Source organism: Oncorhynchus mykiss, chromosome 13 (genome assembly GCF_013265735.2).
Source record: "Oncorhynchus mykiss isolate Arlee chromosome 13, USDA_OmykA_1.1, whole genome shotgun sequence".
Lineage (NCBI taxonomy): Eukaryota > Metazoa > Chordata > Actinopteri > Salmoniformes > Salmonidae > Oncorhynchus > Oncorhynchus mykiss.
Window position 1 is genome coordinate 7,316,049 of NC_048577.1, and position 19,935 is coordinate 7,335,983.

A 19,935-nucleotide genomic window follows, 5' to 3' on the forward strand; every position below is an offset into this window, starting at 1 on the left:
GGTATACCACGCCTGTCAGCCAATCAGCTTTCATGGCTCAAACCACCCAGTTTATAATGGTCAATATTCCACACCTCCACAGGCATTATATCACTTAGTTTAGACATACAGGTCCAGATACACAAGGTTATTGTCAGACTTATTCTGTTCAAGTCTTCTTCTTTCTGGGTTTGTTGTGTTCAGGTCTTCTTGGTTCTGGGTTTGTTGTGTTCAGGTCTTTGTTGTGTTCAGGTACTCTTGGTTCTGGGTTTGGTGAGTTCAGGTCCTCCTTGTTCAGGGTTTGTTGTGTTCAGATACTCTTGGTTCTGGGTTTGTTGCGTTCAGGTCTTCTTGGTTCTGGGTTTGTTGTGTTCAGGTCTTCTGGGTTTGTTGACTCTACTATAGATCTCAGAAGAGTCCTCCTCAGCTGCTTGTGCTGCTGTGGGTCTGAAGAGAGAGAAACAGAAATTTAACAGAATCTGCATCCCCCTAAAAAACCTTCATATACTCTTTATAGTGCATTACTTTGACCAAGGCCTATATGGCTCTGGTGAAAAGTAGTGCACTAAATTGGGAATAGGGTTCCATTTGGAACACAGTACAGTTCCTCAAAACCACCACTCTCTCATTATATTGTTGGGTTTGTAAGGAAATGACATCACTAGTGGCCACTAGGGGTCAACTCTTTTGCTTATTGATGACATCATGGTCTTCTCGTCCAATAAGCAGCAGCATATGAATGAGCTGTAATCAAGAATAAAGCTTGTTTACAACCAAATCTAGAAACATATGTAACTGGAATGTTATAGGAGGGTCAGATTTTCTTTGGGCGAATTCACTCGTTTTTGAGAAACTATCCCCAATCATCTATTCACTTCCTCATCCTCGTTGTTCAGTCAGTGGGCTCCAAAAACACCCCAAAACATCCTTTTAGGAACTAAGAAACTCTAAGAAGTCTGTAGTGATGCATGTCTTTAGATGTTGAACACATGAAATGGTGTCATTCTGAACTCCGTAACGTCATGTTCCATGTTGTTGAGACTTGAACGATGCTTCTCGTCCGTTCTAGCAGCCTGATACTCGGAGAATAGAACAGTTGGACGGAGAAACAGCAGGAGTCACACAAAACGGAATATAACGTTGTGGATAAAGTTCAGAATGACACAATGTCATGTGTACAACTGTTACGTCTAAAGACCTGCATCACTATACTGAGATATTTCTGTTTCTAAAAGGATAAAGTTCAGAATGACACAATGTCATGTGTACAACTGTTACATCTAAAGACCTGCATCACTATACTGAGATATTTCTGTTTCTAAAAGGACATCTTAGGGGGTTTTTGGAGCGTTTGTTCATGTTTTTTCAGAGCCTCTGTACTGCACAACGAGGATGAGGAAGTGAATTTCTGGTTGGGGGAAGTTTCTCTAAAACAAGGGAAATTGCAAAAAAAGGTGTCTGGACTATTCTATAACAGGGCATTTACATAACAAAATGAAATGTTGTTGTAAAAAAGCCAACTTCTGCTTTAATTTGGTGTATTCACAATGCTCTATAATTGGCTCTATGTTATTTTAATGGCAGAATATTCTCACTGGTTGGCAGCACTGGGGAGGTTGAATTTCACAGCATCGTACTGGACATCCTCATCCTCTTTCTGGGGCTGAGGCACTTGGACGGTGGAGTACAGAGGCACTTCCTGGTTTTTGGAACGAGAGAAGTGGACGCTGGCATAGTGGACATCGTCCTGGTCGACTGTGGCTGCTGTCTGTGCTGCAGTAGGGGTCACGGCCATGTTTGAGACGTTTTCATACACTGGACTAGAGTCTCCCTGATGGAGAGAGAGAGGACAGACAACATGATGAGTAGAGATGCTCCACAAGAATACACATAATCTGATTCTAACAGACTCACCTGTACATTCTCTGATGTGTCTCTTGTGTCAGAGGTGGATTTGGAGGCCTTCTTCCTGGTTTACACATTAATTAATAAATGTATTATTGAACGAATCAATGAACAAAGTAAGTTAATAAAAAAGAGTTGGAGTGAAATAATCTTTAAAATAATTTCTCACCTGAACCACATGAGTCCAGAGAAACAGAGGATGAGAACCAGAACAACAACAGTGATTCCTACAGCTGCAGTCACAACTGAGGTTTGTTTCCCTACAATAAAATATGGATGATATGAGTACAATAGTACAATATTTGTTAACTGATCTAATCTGAATGTATATATAATTATAAAACAACGTTTTATAATCTAAAGTATAATTATTAATATTAGTTTGAAACATCATTTTGTGTTGAAATATATAAGATGGAACTTCACCTGGTAAAATGATCATCAGAGCTGTAGAGTTCCTAGATCCTCTTCTATTCCAGGCCTCACAGTGGTAATGTCCACTGTCCTTAGACTTGAAGTTACTGATGTTGTACATCTGTCCACATCCATTTAGAAAAGTCTCATTTTGAAAGTACCAGGTGTATTTGTCCACAGGTGGGTTGGCATCACTGCTGCAGGTCAGAGTCACTGAACTGCCCTCCACTATTTCACCAGAGGTATTGACTGACACTGAGGTGTTCTTTGGGCCGTCTGGTGGACAATATGTAACAACAGTGTATTAAATAGTGTTTTACTTGTGATTGAAATATGAATTTAAATGTGATCCTCTGATTAAAAGATGAGGTTAGGTGAACTTACACTGAACGTCCACAGACACAGAAGAAGAGTTGAGACGTCCATATTTATTCTCAGCCTCACAGTAATATTCTCCTCTGTCCTCAGAGATGATGTTAGTGATGCTGTAACTCTGTCCTGATGCTTTTGGTGAAGTTACGTTCTTCTTGTACCAGGTGTATTTGTCCACAGGTGGGTTGGCATCACTGCTGCAGGTCAGAGTCACTGAACTGCCCTCCACTATTTCACCAGAGGTACTGACTGACACTGAGGTGTTCTTTGGTTTATCTGATGTAAAGGAGAATTTGTCCGACGGACAGTAGCATATTTATGACAGTAGTATATTTACAAATGAAATGTCATGTCAAAAATAAATGATCTGTTAAGTCAGAGAACTATCTAAAACTCTAACTTACACAAATTGTTAACAAATACACATTTTGAGATGTTATGCTTCAGGACTACTTCATTTAGTTATAATTGTTTTTCTACCTTCTCATTCAAACACTGTTCTGTACTTTACTCACACTTCACATCCATGTTGATGGTCCTAGACCTGTTTGTCCCCATCTCATTCTGGGACACACAGTAGTACTCTCCAGTGTCAGATGACTGGATTTGATTGAAGACATGTTGTGGTCCTGTCATACTCTGATAGTCACCTCCATTCTTCTTGTACCACCAGGTGTAACTCTGCACAGGTGGGTTGGCATCACTGCTGCAGGTCAGAGTCACTGAACTGCCCTCCACTATTTCACCAGAGGGACTGACTGACACTGAGGTCTTTGGTTTATCTGATGTAAAATACCAAACATTTTATCAAAGTAAAATTAGCAATTAGTAAAAAAATATATTTTTGTTCTAAAATGATTGATAAAGTCTCATTTACCTGAATTTACATGATACTTGCTAAGTAGAATTCTGTACTATTGTAATGTACTCACACACTGCAGGAGAGCTGAGACGGCCTTTTACAGTACAGGAGTAGCTGTCTGCATCCTCACTGCTGATGAAGTACATGGGGGAGGAGACACCTTGTACATTCTGTCCATTCTTGTACCAGATGTAGGTGGGGTTGTCAGTCAGAGTACAGGTGGTGATACAGGTCAGTGTCTTCTGTCCCTCTGCAGCAGGAGTCACCTTCACCTGCAGACCTGAAACAATATGTATAAAACCACATACACCTCTGTGTTAACAGGATGGTTAATATATTTATCCTGAAATTCATTATGATTTACAGTTGTATCATACAGGGTAGTATTACCTGTGACAGACAGAGTTGTTCCTGGGAAACTATGACCCCATTCAATGTTGTCTGTTTTAAAAGTGAAGCGATACTCAGCTGAGTCCTCCTCTCTCAGATCTGTGATTCTCAGGGTGAAGGGACCTTCATATCTCCATCTCTCTTTGTCAGTGTACTTCACACGACCTACATACCCTGGGTCTCTGGTTAGGTCTTCAGGGGTTGACTTATCACTTCTAAACCAGAATGATGATGTGGTGTCATAATAACCAACATAAGTACAGGATATGTCCACTGTTGACCACTTCAAGACACAGATTCTCATCTTATTGTAATTCACTCTGTTGCAGCGCTGACCCTGAACACCTGAAACATAATGACAAGAGGGCGTGATTTACACAGTAGAATATTGAGCTTCAGTAATCGTGTGATACAGTTTTGCTAGACAACTCTGAAGCTGTTTAGCAGACAGAATAATTATATCTGAAAAGTTATACTAGAATACTGAGTTCAATTCTCACTCACACACTGCAGGAGAGTGGAGATCCTCATGGCCTTTTACAGCACAGGAGTAACTGTCTTCATAGTTACTGGAGACTGAGTATTTGTACTGGGGGGAGGTGCTCTCATCTAGATGTTGTCCATTCTTATACCAGATGTAAGTGGGGTTGGGGTTACTCAGAGTACAGGTGGTGCTACAGGTAATTGTCACCCAATTTGGCCAACTTGAATAAGTCACCTTCACCTGCAGAGCTGGAGTTGATCACAACATTAAACCCTGAATCACCTGTTCTATAGTTTAATCACATGATGCAAGACATTCTCAAACTCATTTAATTCTCAAATCTGTTTCATATATACAAATCCAATTTCTAGATCTAAATGGACAGTAGATATGAATTCAACAGACTAGCAGTATAAAGCATGTTACTGTACCTGTTACAGACAGAGTGACTCCAGGATCTCCATAATATTTCCCTCTGGTCTGATCTGTTATGAATCTGAAATTGTACGTAGCTGAGTCTCTCTCTCTCAGGTCTGTGATTTTCAGGGTACAGTCTTTCTTCTTATCTCCATGATACTCCAGACGATCTGCATACTCTGGGTCCTGACCTAGATCTTCAGGTTCTATACCAGTCCCCCATTCAGTGAACCAGAAGGTTGTTGTGACTGTATAACCACTGGGATATGTGTAAGAGCAGAACAGATCCACTGATGACCCCTTCAAGGTACAGATACTCTGAGTGGTGTATGTAACACTCCAGCCATCCTGACCCAGTACCACTGAAACACAATCACACAACACAATGGTATAAGAATGAGAACGAGGACTATTGGCTCACACTGACTGTAGGGTTTGTTCACATTTTGTTGCCATAGTTCCTGAGTTGAGTGTGAATGGAAACCACAGATAAGCATCACTCAGTGAGGTGTGAAAGATAACTATTTAAAGTGAAGTGGAGACACCTAACAGAACACACCAGAATAACATTATGATTCTTATCCTTTTATAAATATCTGTAGATTGATAAAACGGGCAACTAAAAAATAAGAATGAGACCATACCTGCTACAGACCAGAGAAAGACCACCAACACACTTCCTGCTGTTCTCAAGGCCATTGTTGCATCTCCCACCCTGCAGTCTTAGAAACATAAACAACAACTCACTCTATAGCTGGTGAATAACTACATACATACCATGAGGGGCAGCCGGTAGGGCTCTAGTCAAAAGTAGTGCACTCTATAGCTGGTGAATAACTACACACATACCCTCAGGGGGGCAGCCGGTAGGGCTCTAGTCAAAAGTAGTGCACTCTATAGCTGGTGAATAACTACATACATACCATCAGGGGGGCAGCAGGTAGGGCTCTAGTCAAAAGTAATGCACTCTATAGCTGGTGACTAACTACATACATACCATCAGGGGGGCAGCAGGTAGGGCTCTAGTCAAAAGTAGTGCACTCTATAGGGAATATGGTGTCATTTGGGATGCAGAATAACAACACATCATCATCACAGCCTTGAGAGGATGGTGTGTAAATCACATTCATCATAATAGCGGTTATGAACGTTGGGCCAGTAACTGAAACATTACTGGTTCAAATCCCAGACCTGGCAAGGTGGAAACCTCTGCCAATTTGAGCAAGGCAGTTACCACCAGCTTGAATGAGAACTCCTATCCCCAAGCTGTGAGGATAAACAACAAGTCACACATACCTTTTATATCATCATTATATGATAGTGTTCGTATTCACCAAGTGTCCCAGAGTAGGATCTAGGATTAGTTTTCCATTTAGATCATAATTATATTGACCAGGAGGACCTGATCCTAGATCAGCACTCCATGTCTGAGACCCTTGACATGACATGACATGACATGACTTACGGCTACAAACAAAAAACTATATTTCAAGATCTCAAGAGTACTTACAGACTGAAGGGGAGAGGTCTTGTACAGTGAGTCAACTGACTGGTATTGAGTGGGAACTGCTAGTAAGTGTCAGTTTTGTGGTTGAAACATATTTAAAGTAGTCAGAACACAAGTAGCTGATGCAGAACAGTCCTTTCCTTCCTCTTTTAAGACATTAACATGCATGATAATCAGAACAGCATGTCAGAGAAGGGAGGTTACTGTATTAGAGTGGGCCCTACATTTCTATAATAGACAAAATGTCCCCCATTTCCACTTTCAATAAATACAGAACCATGTTAACAATATGTTGACTATTCTATATGGAACGTTTATAATATCTTAGAATGTGTTGCCTTGTCCCTCTGAGTTCTACATGGAACAGGTCAAAGTTCCATTTACATTTGGTCAGTTCCATGATGTCATTCATTCTATTCTACAAACACATTCAATTTACTCTCCTCATCAGCTGCATCAAAGTGGTACTGAAGGTTCCAGTGTTCTAGACTAGAGCTCCTCCTACTGGCATCTCAACATTACTGCACCATCCTAATAATAATGCCCTCAATAATGTTGGGCTAATAACAACATTCCAAACTGACAATACATCAGATAGAATGGTGAAACACAACACTGACTACTTGACAAAGTCCCATTTAATCACACAAACACTGATGTCTGTAGTAGTACACCATGCCACGTTCATATTATGTTACACTGTTGACCCTTGTGTACAGGACTGGTAGTAGCATTAGTTAGCAGACGAATCAGTATCATCATCACCATAGTCTGCTGTATTGACTGCTGCTGTCCATATACTGTATAGTCTAATGTAGCCTGTTATCCATATATAGTCTAATGTATCCTGTTATCCATATATAGTCTAATGTAGCCTGTTATCTATATATAGTCTAATGTAGCCTGTTATCCATATATAGTCTAATGTAGCCTGTTATCCATATATATTCTAATGTAGCATGTTATCCATATATAGTCTAATGTAGCCTGTTATCCATATATATAGTCTAATGTAGCCTGTTATCCATATATAGTCTAATGTAGCCTGTTATCATATATAGTCTAATGTAACCTGTTATCCATATATAGTCTAATGTAGCCTGATATCCATATATAGTTTAATGTAGCCTGTTATCCATATATATAGTCTAATGTAGCCTGATATCCATATATAGTCTAATGTAGCCTGTTATCCATATATAGTTTAATGTAGCCTGTTATCCATATATATAGTCTAATGTAGCCTGTTATCCATATATAGTCTAATGTAGCCTGTTATCCATATATATTCTAATGTAGCATGTTATCCATATATAGTCTAATGTAGCCTGTTATCCATATATATAGTCTAATGTAGCCTGTTATCCATATATAGTCTAATGTAGCCTGTTATCATATATAGTCTAATGTAACCTGTTATCCATATATAGTCTAATGTAGCCTGATATCCATATATAGTTTAATGTAGCCTGTTATCCATATATATAGTCTAATGTAGCCTGATATCCATATATAGTCTAATGTAGCCTGTTATCCATATATATAGTCTAATGTAGCCTGTTATCCATATATAGTCTAATGTAGCCTGTTATCATATATAGTCTAATGTAGCCTGTTATCCATATATAGTCTAATGTAGCATGTTATCCATATATAGTCTAATGTAGCCTGTTATCCATATATAGTCTAATGTAGCGTGTTATCCATATATAGTCTAATGTAGCCTGATATCCATATATAGTCTAATGTAGCCTGTTATCCATATATAGTCTAATGTAGCCTGATATCCATATATAGTTTAATGTTGTGGTGAAATCCTGCACAGAGCCTTCAACGTGCGCTGCCACTTTAAGAGCACATCAGCAGTCAGGAAGGAGGAAATAAGGCTCTTCTGGCTCTCTGTGTGGAGCTGTTGGTTGGACCACAGTGTGTGCAAGAAGAAGCAGAAGTCCTGTTTATTTTCAGCGTGTTTAGTTGTAAAGTGTTTAGTTGATGGCCGGTGTTACCTCTCTAGGTCGTGGTTTTAAAATGCTTGTTTTTCATGACGTTGAAGTTAGGTTCACCTTAGGTTCTTAAAGAGAGATGAAAATATGAAAATATGTGATTTATGGATGTCTGTGTTTGGGCCGAATGAAAGCTGGCGAAACACAGACGTCTATGATTGGTTCAGATTTGGTCCGGACCAGACCAAAAACCAACGTCCGTGAACGTGGAAATCAGGGCCGGTCTGGAATGCACAAAAACACCATCCAAAAGGTGTCCGTGTTGGACGATGCTTACTGAGGTAAAGCCAGTTCAGACATGACCAAATTATATGTCCAAAAGGTGTCCGTGTTGGACGGTGCTTACTGAGGTAAAGCCAGTTCAGACATGACCAAAAAATATGTCCAAAAGATGTCGGCCTGTTCTTATGGGGGTGTTTTCTACCATGTAGACCTGTTCTTATGGGGGTGTATTCTACCATGTAGACCTGTTCTTATGGGGGTGTATTCTACCATGTCAGCCTGTTCTTATGGGGGTGTTTTCTACCATGTAGACCTGTTCTTATGGGGGTGTATTCTACCATGTAGACCTGTTCTTATGGGGGTGTATTCTACCATGTAGACCTGTTCTTACGGGGGTGTTTTCTACCATGTAGACCTGTTCTTATGGGGGTGTATTCTACCATGTAGACCTGTTCTTATGGGGGTGTATTCTACCATGTAGACCTGTTCTTATGGGGGTGTTTTCTACCATGTAGACCTGTTCTTATGGGGGTGTATTCTACCATGTAGACCTGTTCTTATGGGGGTGTATTCTACCATGTAGACCTGTTCTTATGGGGGTGTATTCTACCATGTAGACCTGTTCTTATGGGGGTGTATTCTACCATGTAGACCTGTTCTTATGGGGGTGTATTCTACCATGTAGACCTGTTCTTATGGGGGTGTATTCTACCATGTAGACCTGTTCTTAAGGGGGTGTATTCTACCATGTCAGCCTGTTCTTATGGGGGTGTTTTCTACCATGTAGACCTGTTCTTATGGGGGTGTATTCTACCATGTAGACCTGTTCTTATGAGGGGTGTTTTCTGTTCTTATGGGGGTGTATTCTACCATGTCGACCTGTTCTTACGGGGGGGTGTTTTCTACCATGTAGACCTGTTCTTATGGGGGTGTATTCTACCATGTAGACCTGTTCTTACGGGGGTGTATTCTACCATGTAGACCTGTTCTTATGAGGGGTGTTTTCTGTTCTTATGGGGGTGTATTCTACCATGTCGACCTGTTCTTATGAGGGGTGTTTTCTACCATGTAGACCTGTTCTTATGGGGGTGTATTCTACCATGTAGACCTGTTCTTATGGGGGTGTATTCTACCATGTAGACCTGTTCTTACGGGGGTGTATTCTACCATGTCGACCTGTTCTTATGAGGGGTGTTTTCTGTTCTTATGGGGGTGTATTCTACCATGTCGACCTGTTCCTATGAGGGGTGTTTTCTACCATGTAGACCTGTTCTTATGGGGGTGTATTCTACCATGTCGACCTGTTCTTATGAGGCGTGTTTTCTACCATGTAGACCTGTTCTTATGAGGGGTGTTTTCTACCATGTAGACCTGTTCTTACGGGGGTGTTTTCTACCATGTCGACCTGTTCTTATGAGGGGTGTTTTCTACCATGTAGACCTGTTCTTATGGGGGTGTTTTCTACCATGTCGACCTGTTCTTATGGGGGTGTTTTCTACCATGTCGACCTGTTCTTATGGGGGTGTATTCTACCATGTCGACCTGTTCTTATGAGGCGTGTTTTCTACCATGTAGACCTGTTCTTATGGGGGTGTTTTCTACCATGTAGACCTGTTCTTATGGGGGTGTTTTCTACCATGTAGACCTGTTCTTATGGGGGTGTTTTCTACCATGTAGACCTGTTCTTATGGGGGTGTTTTCTAACATGTAGACCTGTTCTTACGGGGGTGTATTCTACCATGTAGACCTGTTCTTACGGGGGTGTATTCTACCATGTAGACCTGTTCTTACGGGGGTGTATTCTACAATGTAGACCTGTTCTTATGGGGTGTTTTCTACCATGTAGACCTGTTCTTATAGGGGTGTATTCTACCATGTAGACCTGTTCTTATGGGGGTGTTTTCTACCATGTAGACCTGTTCTTACGGGGGTGTTTTCTACCATGTAGACCTGTTCTTATGGGGGTGTTTTCTACCATGTAGACCTGTTCTTACGGGGGTGTTTTCTACCATGTAGACCTGTTCTTACGGGGGTGTTTTCTACCATGTAGACCTGTTCTTATGGGGGTGTTTTCTACCATGTAGACCTGTTCTTACGGGGGTGTTTTCTACCATGTAGACCTGTTCTTACGGGGGTGTTTTCTACCATGTAGACCTGTTCTTACGGGGGTGTATTCTAACATGTAGACCTGTTCTTATGGGGGTGTATTCTACCATGTAGACCTGTTCTTACGGGGGTGTTCTTACTGTTCTAAGCTCTTAATATCAGACACCCAACTTCATCAGGAGGAGTTATCCTGAGCCTATTTCCAATGTGTTTACACAGCAACAAATCCAGAAATATTATTATTTTTCGCTATTATCAGCCTTGTAAAAGAATTGAAGGATACAAACTTACAACCACTGATCATGACAATTTAGCCAACAGGGTGAATCTCCTGGACAGCAGTGACTATCCTGGTTGTCCATCACATATGGTCTATTTTACTTTGACATGTCCTGTTAGGTTCTGAATGAAAGATGAAAAGAGGTGATTCATAGACATCTTTGTTTGGGCCAAATGAAAGCTGGTCCAGACCGGGCAAAATCTCAAACAAACACAGACGTCTGTGATTGGTTCAGATTTGGTCCGGACCAGACCAAAAACCAACGTCCGTGAACGTGGAAATCAGGGCCGGTCTGGAATGCACAAAAAACCATCCAAAAGGTGTCCGTGTTGGACGATGCTTACTGAGGTAAGTACCGTGTTGTCTGAAATGTAATTTTAGGAATGCCCATCTATGTTGTAGGTCTACCATTTGTAAAACAGGCCGTTGTATCAACTTAATTAGTCCTGATTCATGTGACTAATCAATTTGGCTAATTATTAAGCTCTGAATATCAGCCACCCAACTCCTACTCCTAAACACAACCCACCATCACTGTCTTTTGTTAATACTACTCCTAAACACAACCCTCCATCACTGTGTCTCATGTTAATACTGCTCCTAAACACAACCCACAATCACTGTGTCTCATGTTAATACTACTCCTAAACACAACCCACCATCACTGTGTTTCATGTTAATACTACTCCTAAACACAACCCACCATCACTGTGTCTCATGTTAATACTACTCCTAAACACAACCCACCATCACTGTGTCTCATGTTAATACTACTCCTAAACACAACCCACCATCACTGTGTCTCATGTGAATACAACTCCTAAACACAACCCACCATCACTGTGTCTCATGTTAATACTACTCCTAAACACAACCCACCATCACTGTGTCTTATGTTAATTAATACTACTCCTAAACACAACCCACCATCACTGTGTCTCATGTTAATACTACTCCTAAACACAACCCACCATCACTGTGTCTCATGTTAATACTACTCCTAAACACAACCCACCATCACTGTCTCATGTTAATACTACCCCTATACACAACCCACCATCACTGTGTCTCATGTTAATACTACTCCTAAACACAACCCACCATCACTGTGTCTTATGTTAATACTACTCCTAAACACAACCCACCATCACTGTGTCTCATGTTAATACTACTCCTAAACACAACCCACCATCACTGTGTCTCATGTTAATACTACTCCTAAACACAACCCACCATCACTGTGTCTTATGTTAATTAATACTACTCCTAAACACAACCCACCATCACTGTGTCTCATGTTAATACTACTCCTAAACACAACCCACCATCACTGTCTCATGTTAATACTACCCCTATACACAACCCACCATCACTGTGTCTCATGTTAATACTACTCCTAAACACAACCCACCATCACTGTGTCTCATGTTAATACTACTCCTAAACACAACCCACCATCACTGTGTCTCATGTTAGTACTACTCCTAAACACAACCCACCATCACTGTGTCTCATGTTAGTACTACTCCTAAACACAACCCACCATCACTGTCTCATGTTAATACTACTCCTAAACACAACCCACCATCACTGTGTCTCATGTTAATACTACTCCTAAACACAACCCACCATCACTGTGTCTCATGTTAATACTACTCCTAATCACAACCCACCATCACTGTGTCTCATGTTAATACTACTCCTAATCACAACCCACCATCACTGTGTCTCATGTTAATACTACTCCTAAACACAACCCACCATCACTGTGTCACATGTTAATACTACTCCTAAACACAACCCACCATCACTGTGTCTCATGTTAATACTACTCCTAATCACAACCCACCATCACTGTGTCTCATGTTAATACTACTCCTAAACACAACCCACCATCACTGTGTCTCATGTTAATACTACTCCTAAACACAACCCACCATCACTGTGTCTCATGTTAATACTACTCCTAAACACAACCCACCATCACTGTGTCTCATGTTAATACTACTCCTAAACACAACCCACCATCACTGTGTCTCATGTTAATACTACTCCTAAACACAACCCACCATCACTGTGTCTCATGTTAACACTACTCCTAAACACAACCCACCATCACTGTGTTTCATGTTAATACTACTCCTAAACACAACCCACCATCACTGTGTCTCATGTAAATACTAGGTTTATACTACTCCTAAAGCTCTTAGGAAGCATTCATTCATTCACTCTCTTCAACTCATCAACTCTTACTTTAGGCCACTTTCAAAATGTCACACACACACACACACACACACACACACACACACACACACACACACACACACACACACACACACACACACAGTTATACTTGACCCTGTTATACTTTGACAGTGAACATGACCCTATTGAATGGAGATCTGGGTGTTACTGGTAAACTCTACTGATCATGTTGTAAACATGTAAATGAATAAACTGATCTAAACTAAACACATGAAACCACAGTCCAGGGTCAGTATTCACAAAGTGTATCAGAGTAGGAGAGCTGATCTGGGATCAGTTTAGCCTTTTAGATCATAATTATATGGACCATCTGAGACACTTTATGAATACAGGCCCTGATGTAACAACCAAAACACAGTTCAAAATAAACCAACAAGTACAAAGATACAGGAAGTCATGTGATGTTTGGCTAAAAAAATCAAAACTAAAACTATATTTCAAGATATTGTCAAGTGTACTTACAGAGTGAAGTGAAGGGGAGAGGTCTTGTACTGTCAGTCAACTTACTGTCACTGCGTGGGAACAAGAAGTTCTGTAACACTGTAAGTATTAGTAGAAGCAGGCGTAGCCTAAGTGTGAGTTCTGTGGTTGACACATTTTAAAAGTAGCCTAGTCAGGGCATTAACATGCAGGAACAGCATGTCACATAAGCGATGTTACTGTATCTAAATAGAAAATGGTCTAAAGTCAGAATACTGTAGTTACATTTCTTTATTTGAGGAGTGGACCTACATGTTTTACAAGAGGCAAAATGTGACCCATTCCCATCACTCCTCATCAGCTGGTACTGAAGGTTCCAGAACAGATGAAAGGGGAGTATCTTTGGTTCCAGTGTTCTAGACTAGAGCTCTCCCTACTGACATCTCAACATTACTGCAACTTCCAGGCTTCATATGTTACTACTAGTCTGATGAAAATATACAAAATACAAGGTAGAAAATATACAAAATATATATATAGAATAAAACAGTCACGCACGTAAAAATACTGTTATTGGGACTTATATTGAACTGGCGTTTGAATTGAGCGAACATGTGAACTCAGCTAGCTTGTTAGCAACATAAAGATGTTGTTATTCAGTGATAAACAAGCATTTTTGTGCATCACACAGTTACTCTGAATGGACTGGATTGTGAACAATATGATGCGCTGCCTCTGAATTACAGCAAGACCCTATAGTTAGCTAGTGAGCTAGATAGTTAGCTGACATTTAGCTATCAACATTAGTTAGCTAGAAACAACAGACAACAGTGAGCTGTCATTATGCCAAGGCCAAGGCAAGCTGCTCTGAATTTCCAGTGTGTGTTCTTGTGTGAAAGAGATGTCTTCAGCTCACTGATCTTCAGAACAACGGACCCAAAGTGAACCCTGACATCCATATAACTAAGTCTGTCTTTCTGTCTGGGATTATTGTCCTATTGTGTCTGCATGATGCGTGTTTTTTAAACGACAATGAATAATATTTAATGCAATGGGTTATTGCTTCATTATTGTTATTTTAATTTATATGTTTTTTTGCGTTTTATAATAAAAATATATTTTCTTACATAAAAACAGAATTGTTGGTTAAGTGCTTGTCAGTAAGAGTTTCACAGTAAGGTCAAATACACCCGTTGTATTCAGCGCATGTGACAAATACAATTAGGTTTGATTTGATTTGTGTGTTTTGGTGCTGACAATTGCTTTGTGTGTTTAGGTGCTGGACACTCCCTCTGACACTGGGATTCTGAACCTCTAAAAGTCTGAGCCGTTTGGGGGGGGGGGGGGGGGGGGGGGTGTTCTACTTGCTGACATATGGAATTGTTTTAACCTGTTGCGACTCTAGGGGCAGTATTTACATTTTTTGAAAAAAAAAACGTTCCTGTTTTAAACAGGATATTTTGTCAGGACAAGATGCTAGAATATGCATATATCCAATCCGGAAGTGCCCCATATTTTGAAAGCGCTGCGTTCCAATGAGTCCCTATTGAGCTGTGAATGTGCTATGAACCAGCTTACGCTTTCTACGTATTCCCCAAGGTGTCTACAGCATTGTGACGTAGTTTTACACATTTATGTTGAATAATACACGTAGGGGGCTACATTGCGCAAGTGGTCACATGATGGCTCCCGGAGAAAATCTACTGTACAAAGGTGTCATTATTCCAATCTCTTCTACTAAGAAACCAATTGTTCCGGTTGATATATTATCAAATAGATATTTGAAAAACACCTTGAGGATTGATTCCATGTTTCTGTCGATATTATGGAGCTAATTTGGAATATTTCTCGGCGTTGTCGTGACCTCAATTTCCGGTCAATTTCACAACCAAACGTGAAGAACAAACGGAGCTATTTCGCCTACAAAAATAATATTTTTTGGAAAAAATGAACTTTGGCTATCTACCTGGGAGTCTCGTGAGTGATAACATCTGAAGTTCATCAAAGGTAAACGATTTAATTTGATTGCTTTTCTGATTTTCGTGATAAGGTTGCCTGCTGCTAGCAAGCCATAATGCTATGCTAGGCTATTGATAAACTTACACAAATGCTTGTCTAGCGTTGGCTGTAAAGCATATTTTGAAAATCTGAGATGACAGGGTGATTAACAAAAGGCTAAGCTGTGTTCCAATATATTTCACTTGTGATTTTCCATGAATAGGAAGATTTTCTAGGAAGATTTATGTCCGTTGCGTTATGCTAATTGGTGTCAGGCGATGATTACGCTCCCGGACCCGGGTTTGAGAGTCACAAGAAGTGGTGGTCATACCATGGATCATTTACCTATTTGATTTAGAATTTTAGTACCCCTTTAGGTATAAAAAAATGAATATGAATTTGGCCTTTAGTGCTATAGCCCATTTCAAAACATTAAGTAACACTTTCATTATTGGCAAAAAAGGAAGTGAAAACATGTATCTTCAGGACTAAGGTTTTGAAGTGACTGTCCTATATCTAGGAGATATAACAAAGCTCAGGAAATATGTGTGTTTCTTAGGACACAAACACTATGTATGTGAACACCCAATTCAAATTAGTGGTTTAGGCTATTTCAGCCACACCTGTTGCTGACAGGTGTATAAAATCGAGCACACAGCCATGCAATCTCTGTAAACAAACATTGCCAGTAGAATGGCCTTACTGAAGAGCTCAGTGACTTTCAACGTGGCACCGTCATAGAATAGCACCTTTCCAACAAGTCAGTTCATCACATTTCTTCAGTGGTAGAGCTGCTCCGGTCAACTGTAAGTGCTGTTATTGTGAAGTGGAAACAAATAGGAGCAACAACAGCTCTGCCTCGAAGTGGTAGGCCACACAAGTTCACAGAACAGGCAGTGTACTGAAGCTCGTAACAATTTTCTGTCCTCGGTTGCAACACTCACTTCAGAGTTCCAAACTGCCTCTGGAAGCAACTTCAGCACAGGAACTGTTAGTCCGGCGCTTCAGGAAATGGGTTTCCATGGCCGAGCAGCCACACTCAAGCCTAAGACCACCATGTTCAATGCCAGGCGTCAGCTGCAGTGGTGTAAAGCAGACATTGGACTCTGGAGCAGTAGAAACGTGTTCTCTGGATTGATAAATCATGTTTCACCATCTGGCAGTCCGACGGACAAATCTGGGTTTGTTCTGTAGATCTCTAGTTGCGCCGAGATTGGCTCAGTGTTCTGTCACTCATGGGGACACTACGTCACCACAAAATCTACAGGGAGATCTCGAAAATTCAAGCCCCTTGGGTGCTGCCATCGATTTACATTAGAAGTGCCCATCCAAGTAGGCTGAAGGTCATTGGCCACAGATAAAATGATGTCAAATCACATTATATCTACCTTCGCTTTGATTTGACTGATCATGTCAACATCACAACTTCAAAATCTTAGCTAGCAAGCATCGGCCAATGGACATGAACATTACACAACAAGTTGGAAATCACAAATTCAACTATGAGTGGTTTAAAAGGAATCAGTGGATAACTGCAAGCGCTGCAAAGCAATAACCAGCCTGCTATTGAGTGGAGTGGGAGTGGGAGTGTGATCCACAAATAATAGGACTAATAAGCGTAGTCCCAAAAGTACAATGGAACCAATAGCACATTCCCAAAAGTACAAACTCCTAAAGATTAAGCTAAATAATTGAAAGCACGTCTCACATAGTTGAAGGCATTTAGACAGCATTATGTTTCATCCCACCTCTCACCTGGAGCCTCTCCAAGGCGACAGCGGCCATGTTGGTATTCTTGATGTTGACAAAGGCACATAATCTCTCATGCAGAACAATGATACTCCATCTCCCAACACCTACAGTAAATGTCATAGTATTAGAATGTACAATAATGATGATTCTCATTCCAACTCAGCAGACAGAGATAAATGTAATAGTATTAGAATGGTGGACCGGCGGCCATTTTGAGTGAACCATTTAAAGTATTAATGTTATGTTACTTGATGATTATCACCACACACCATGTCAGAAACAAAGAAACTCACAGCAAGAGAAGCCAAGCAGTGGACATGCAGGTAGCCTAGCGGTTATGAGTGTAGGGCCAGTAACAGAAAGGTTGCTGGTTCAAATCCCTGAGCCAAATAGGTGAAAAAACTGCACTCGAGCAAGGCACTTAACTCTACTTTCTCCTGTACGTCACTCTGGATAAGAGCGGCTGTTAAATGACTAATAATTTGTAGTTAGAGATGCAGATCCAGAACTAAAACAGATGAGTGTGGTGGTCATACGTTTTGAAGAGGTCCCATATGTGTTTCTCAGTGAGGTCCATGGTGACGTTCCCCATCCAGTGAGAGGGACAAGGGGACCTGAGGATGAGAGTAGAAGGAGGGAAGGACCATGGTCAGAATAAATCCATTAAAGCAACCTTATAACAACACATTACGGTTCTAAATGGCCCATAGGGCTCCGGTTGAAAGTAGTGTACTATATAGGAATATGGTTCTATTTGGGACTGTCTATATAATCTATAAACATAGCTATGTATACTCATATTAAATCATGCATAATTTAGATGTGGAATAACCAAACAACAGAGTGGAGTTGGTCTCAGTGAACCAAACTGGTCTGTAATAATGAGATAACCTTGTCTGAGACCTGGAGATTAATTTTAGCTCTCAGGGCTAATGCATAGACTTTAGCTCAGTGAGCTAGCATGGTCTAGACCCAGGTATGATAACCAGACTTAAACATACTCACCCAGTAGAGTCGTGAGGGGAGGAGAGGTCCACCACTGGAGTCATGAGGGGAGGAGAGGTCCCCCACTGGAGTCCAGAGGGGAGGAGAGGTCCACCACTGGAGTCCTGAGGGGAGGAGAGGTCCACCACTAGAGTCCTTGGGGGAGGAGAGGTCCACCACTGGAGTCCTGAGGGGAGGAGAGGTCCACCACTGGAGTCCTGAGGGGAGCAGAGGTCCACCACTGGAGTCCTGAGGGGAGGAGAGGTCCCCCACTGGAGTCCTGAGGGGAGGAGAGGTCCCCCACTGGAGTCCAGAGGGGAGGAGAGGTCCACCACTGGAGTCCAGAGGGGAGGAGAGGTCCCCCGCTGGAGTCCTGAGGGGAGGAGAGGTCCACCACTGGAGTCCTGAGGGGAGGAGAGGTCCCCCACTGGAGTCCTGAGGAGAGGAGAGATCCACCACTGGAGTCCTGAGGGGGAGGAGAGGTCCACCACTGGAGTCCTGAGGGGAGGAGAGGTCCACCACTAGAGTCCTTGGGGGAGGAGAGGTCCACCACTGGAGTCATGAGGGGAGGAGAGATCCACCACTGGAGTCCTGAGGGGAGGAGAGGTCCACCACTGGAGTCATGAGGGGAGGAGAGGTCCACCACTGGAGTCCAGTGGGAAGGAGAGGAGAGGTCCACCACTGGAGTCCAGAGGAGAGGTGAGTCCACCACTGGAGTCATGAGGAGAGGAGAGGTCCACCACTGGAGTCATGAGGGGAGGAGAGGTCCACCACTGGAGTCCAGTGGGAAGGAGAGGAGAGGTCCACCACTGGAGTCCAGTGGGAAGGAGAGGAGAGGTCCACCACTGGAGTCCAGTGGGAAGGAGAGGAGAGGTCCACCACTGGAGTCCTGAGAGGGAGGAGAGACAGAAAACCAAACCTCAACTTCGGACACATTGAGTTATCCAACTCTACTACCACCAACTCCATTAGGCCGGAGCCTGACCCCTGTCTCCCCTCATCATGATCTGCAGGACCTTGCAGTTGAAGACCTCAGTGGAGGACTCATCTCAGTCCTGATCTAGCTTTAACACCTGATCCATGGCCCTTTCTGCCTCACCATACAGCTGGAAGAGGGGAGGGATGGGAGGAGGGGGGGTGAGAGGAGGTAGAGGGGAGGGATGGGAGGAGGGGGGAGAGAGGGGAGATAAGATGAGTGGGGAGAGAGCAAAGAGATTGAGAGTCAGATTTCACCGACAGACACACACATACACACACACACACACACACGCAGCAATTTCCATTTTCACAGTAGAGAGCTGGATGGACTTCTGAGCATCTGATAGGGCAGAGGGGTAGAGCTCCAGACACCATTAGGAGGACAAACCATTCCCAAAGAAATACAAGAAATGAGATCAAAGGAGAAATAGTCCAGATCTTTTGCCACCTAGAAAATCTGTTTGACAACTTACATTTGAGTTCTCATTCAATAGTCTAGGGAGCAACATACCCCTATCACACACATAGGCATCCACAAGAAACAAGAACACACCCATACAATGTCTGAACTACTGGGAAAGAATCTGGCAAGATCTA

At 41.8% G+C, this 19,935-nt stretch overlaps 1 protein-coding gene across 1 annotated transcript in view; it reads right to left on the reverse strand.

The window, feature by feature from the left end:
• Nucleotides 1-265: 265 nt before the first annotated feature.
• LOC110519431 (B-cell receptor CD22) overlaps nt 266-19,935 on the reverse strand; it is an 87,445-nt gene continuing 67,775 nt past the window's right edge. The window contains exons 3-13 of the mRNA XM_036940079.1: nt 4,838-5,185; nt 4,427-4,654; nt 3,923-4,267; nt 3,603-3,812; nt 3,186-3,452; nt 2,683-2,946; nt 2,311-2,574; nt 2,054-2,144; nt 1,894-1,948; nt 1,575-1,810; nt 266-426 (exon numbers count right to left, since the gene is read on the reverse strand). Of these exons, the coding sequence (XP_036795974.1) occupies nt 321-426; nt 1,575-1,810; nt 1,894-1,948; nt 2,054-2,144; nt 2,311-2,574; nt 2,683-2,946; nt 3,186-3,452; nt 3,603-3,812; nt 3,923-4,267; nt 4,427-4,654; nt 4,838-5,185 (2,414 nt within the window). The 3' untranslated portion in view covers nt 266-320. The remainder of the gene's footprint in view (nt 427-1,574; nt 1,811-1,893; nt 1,949-2,053; nt 2,145-2,310; nt 2,575-2,682; nt 2,947-3,185; nt 3,453-3,602; nt 3,813-3,922; nt 4,268-4,426; nt 4,655-4,837; nt 5,186-19,935) is intronic.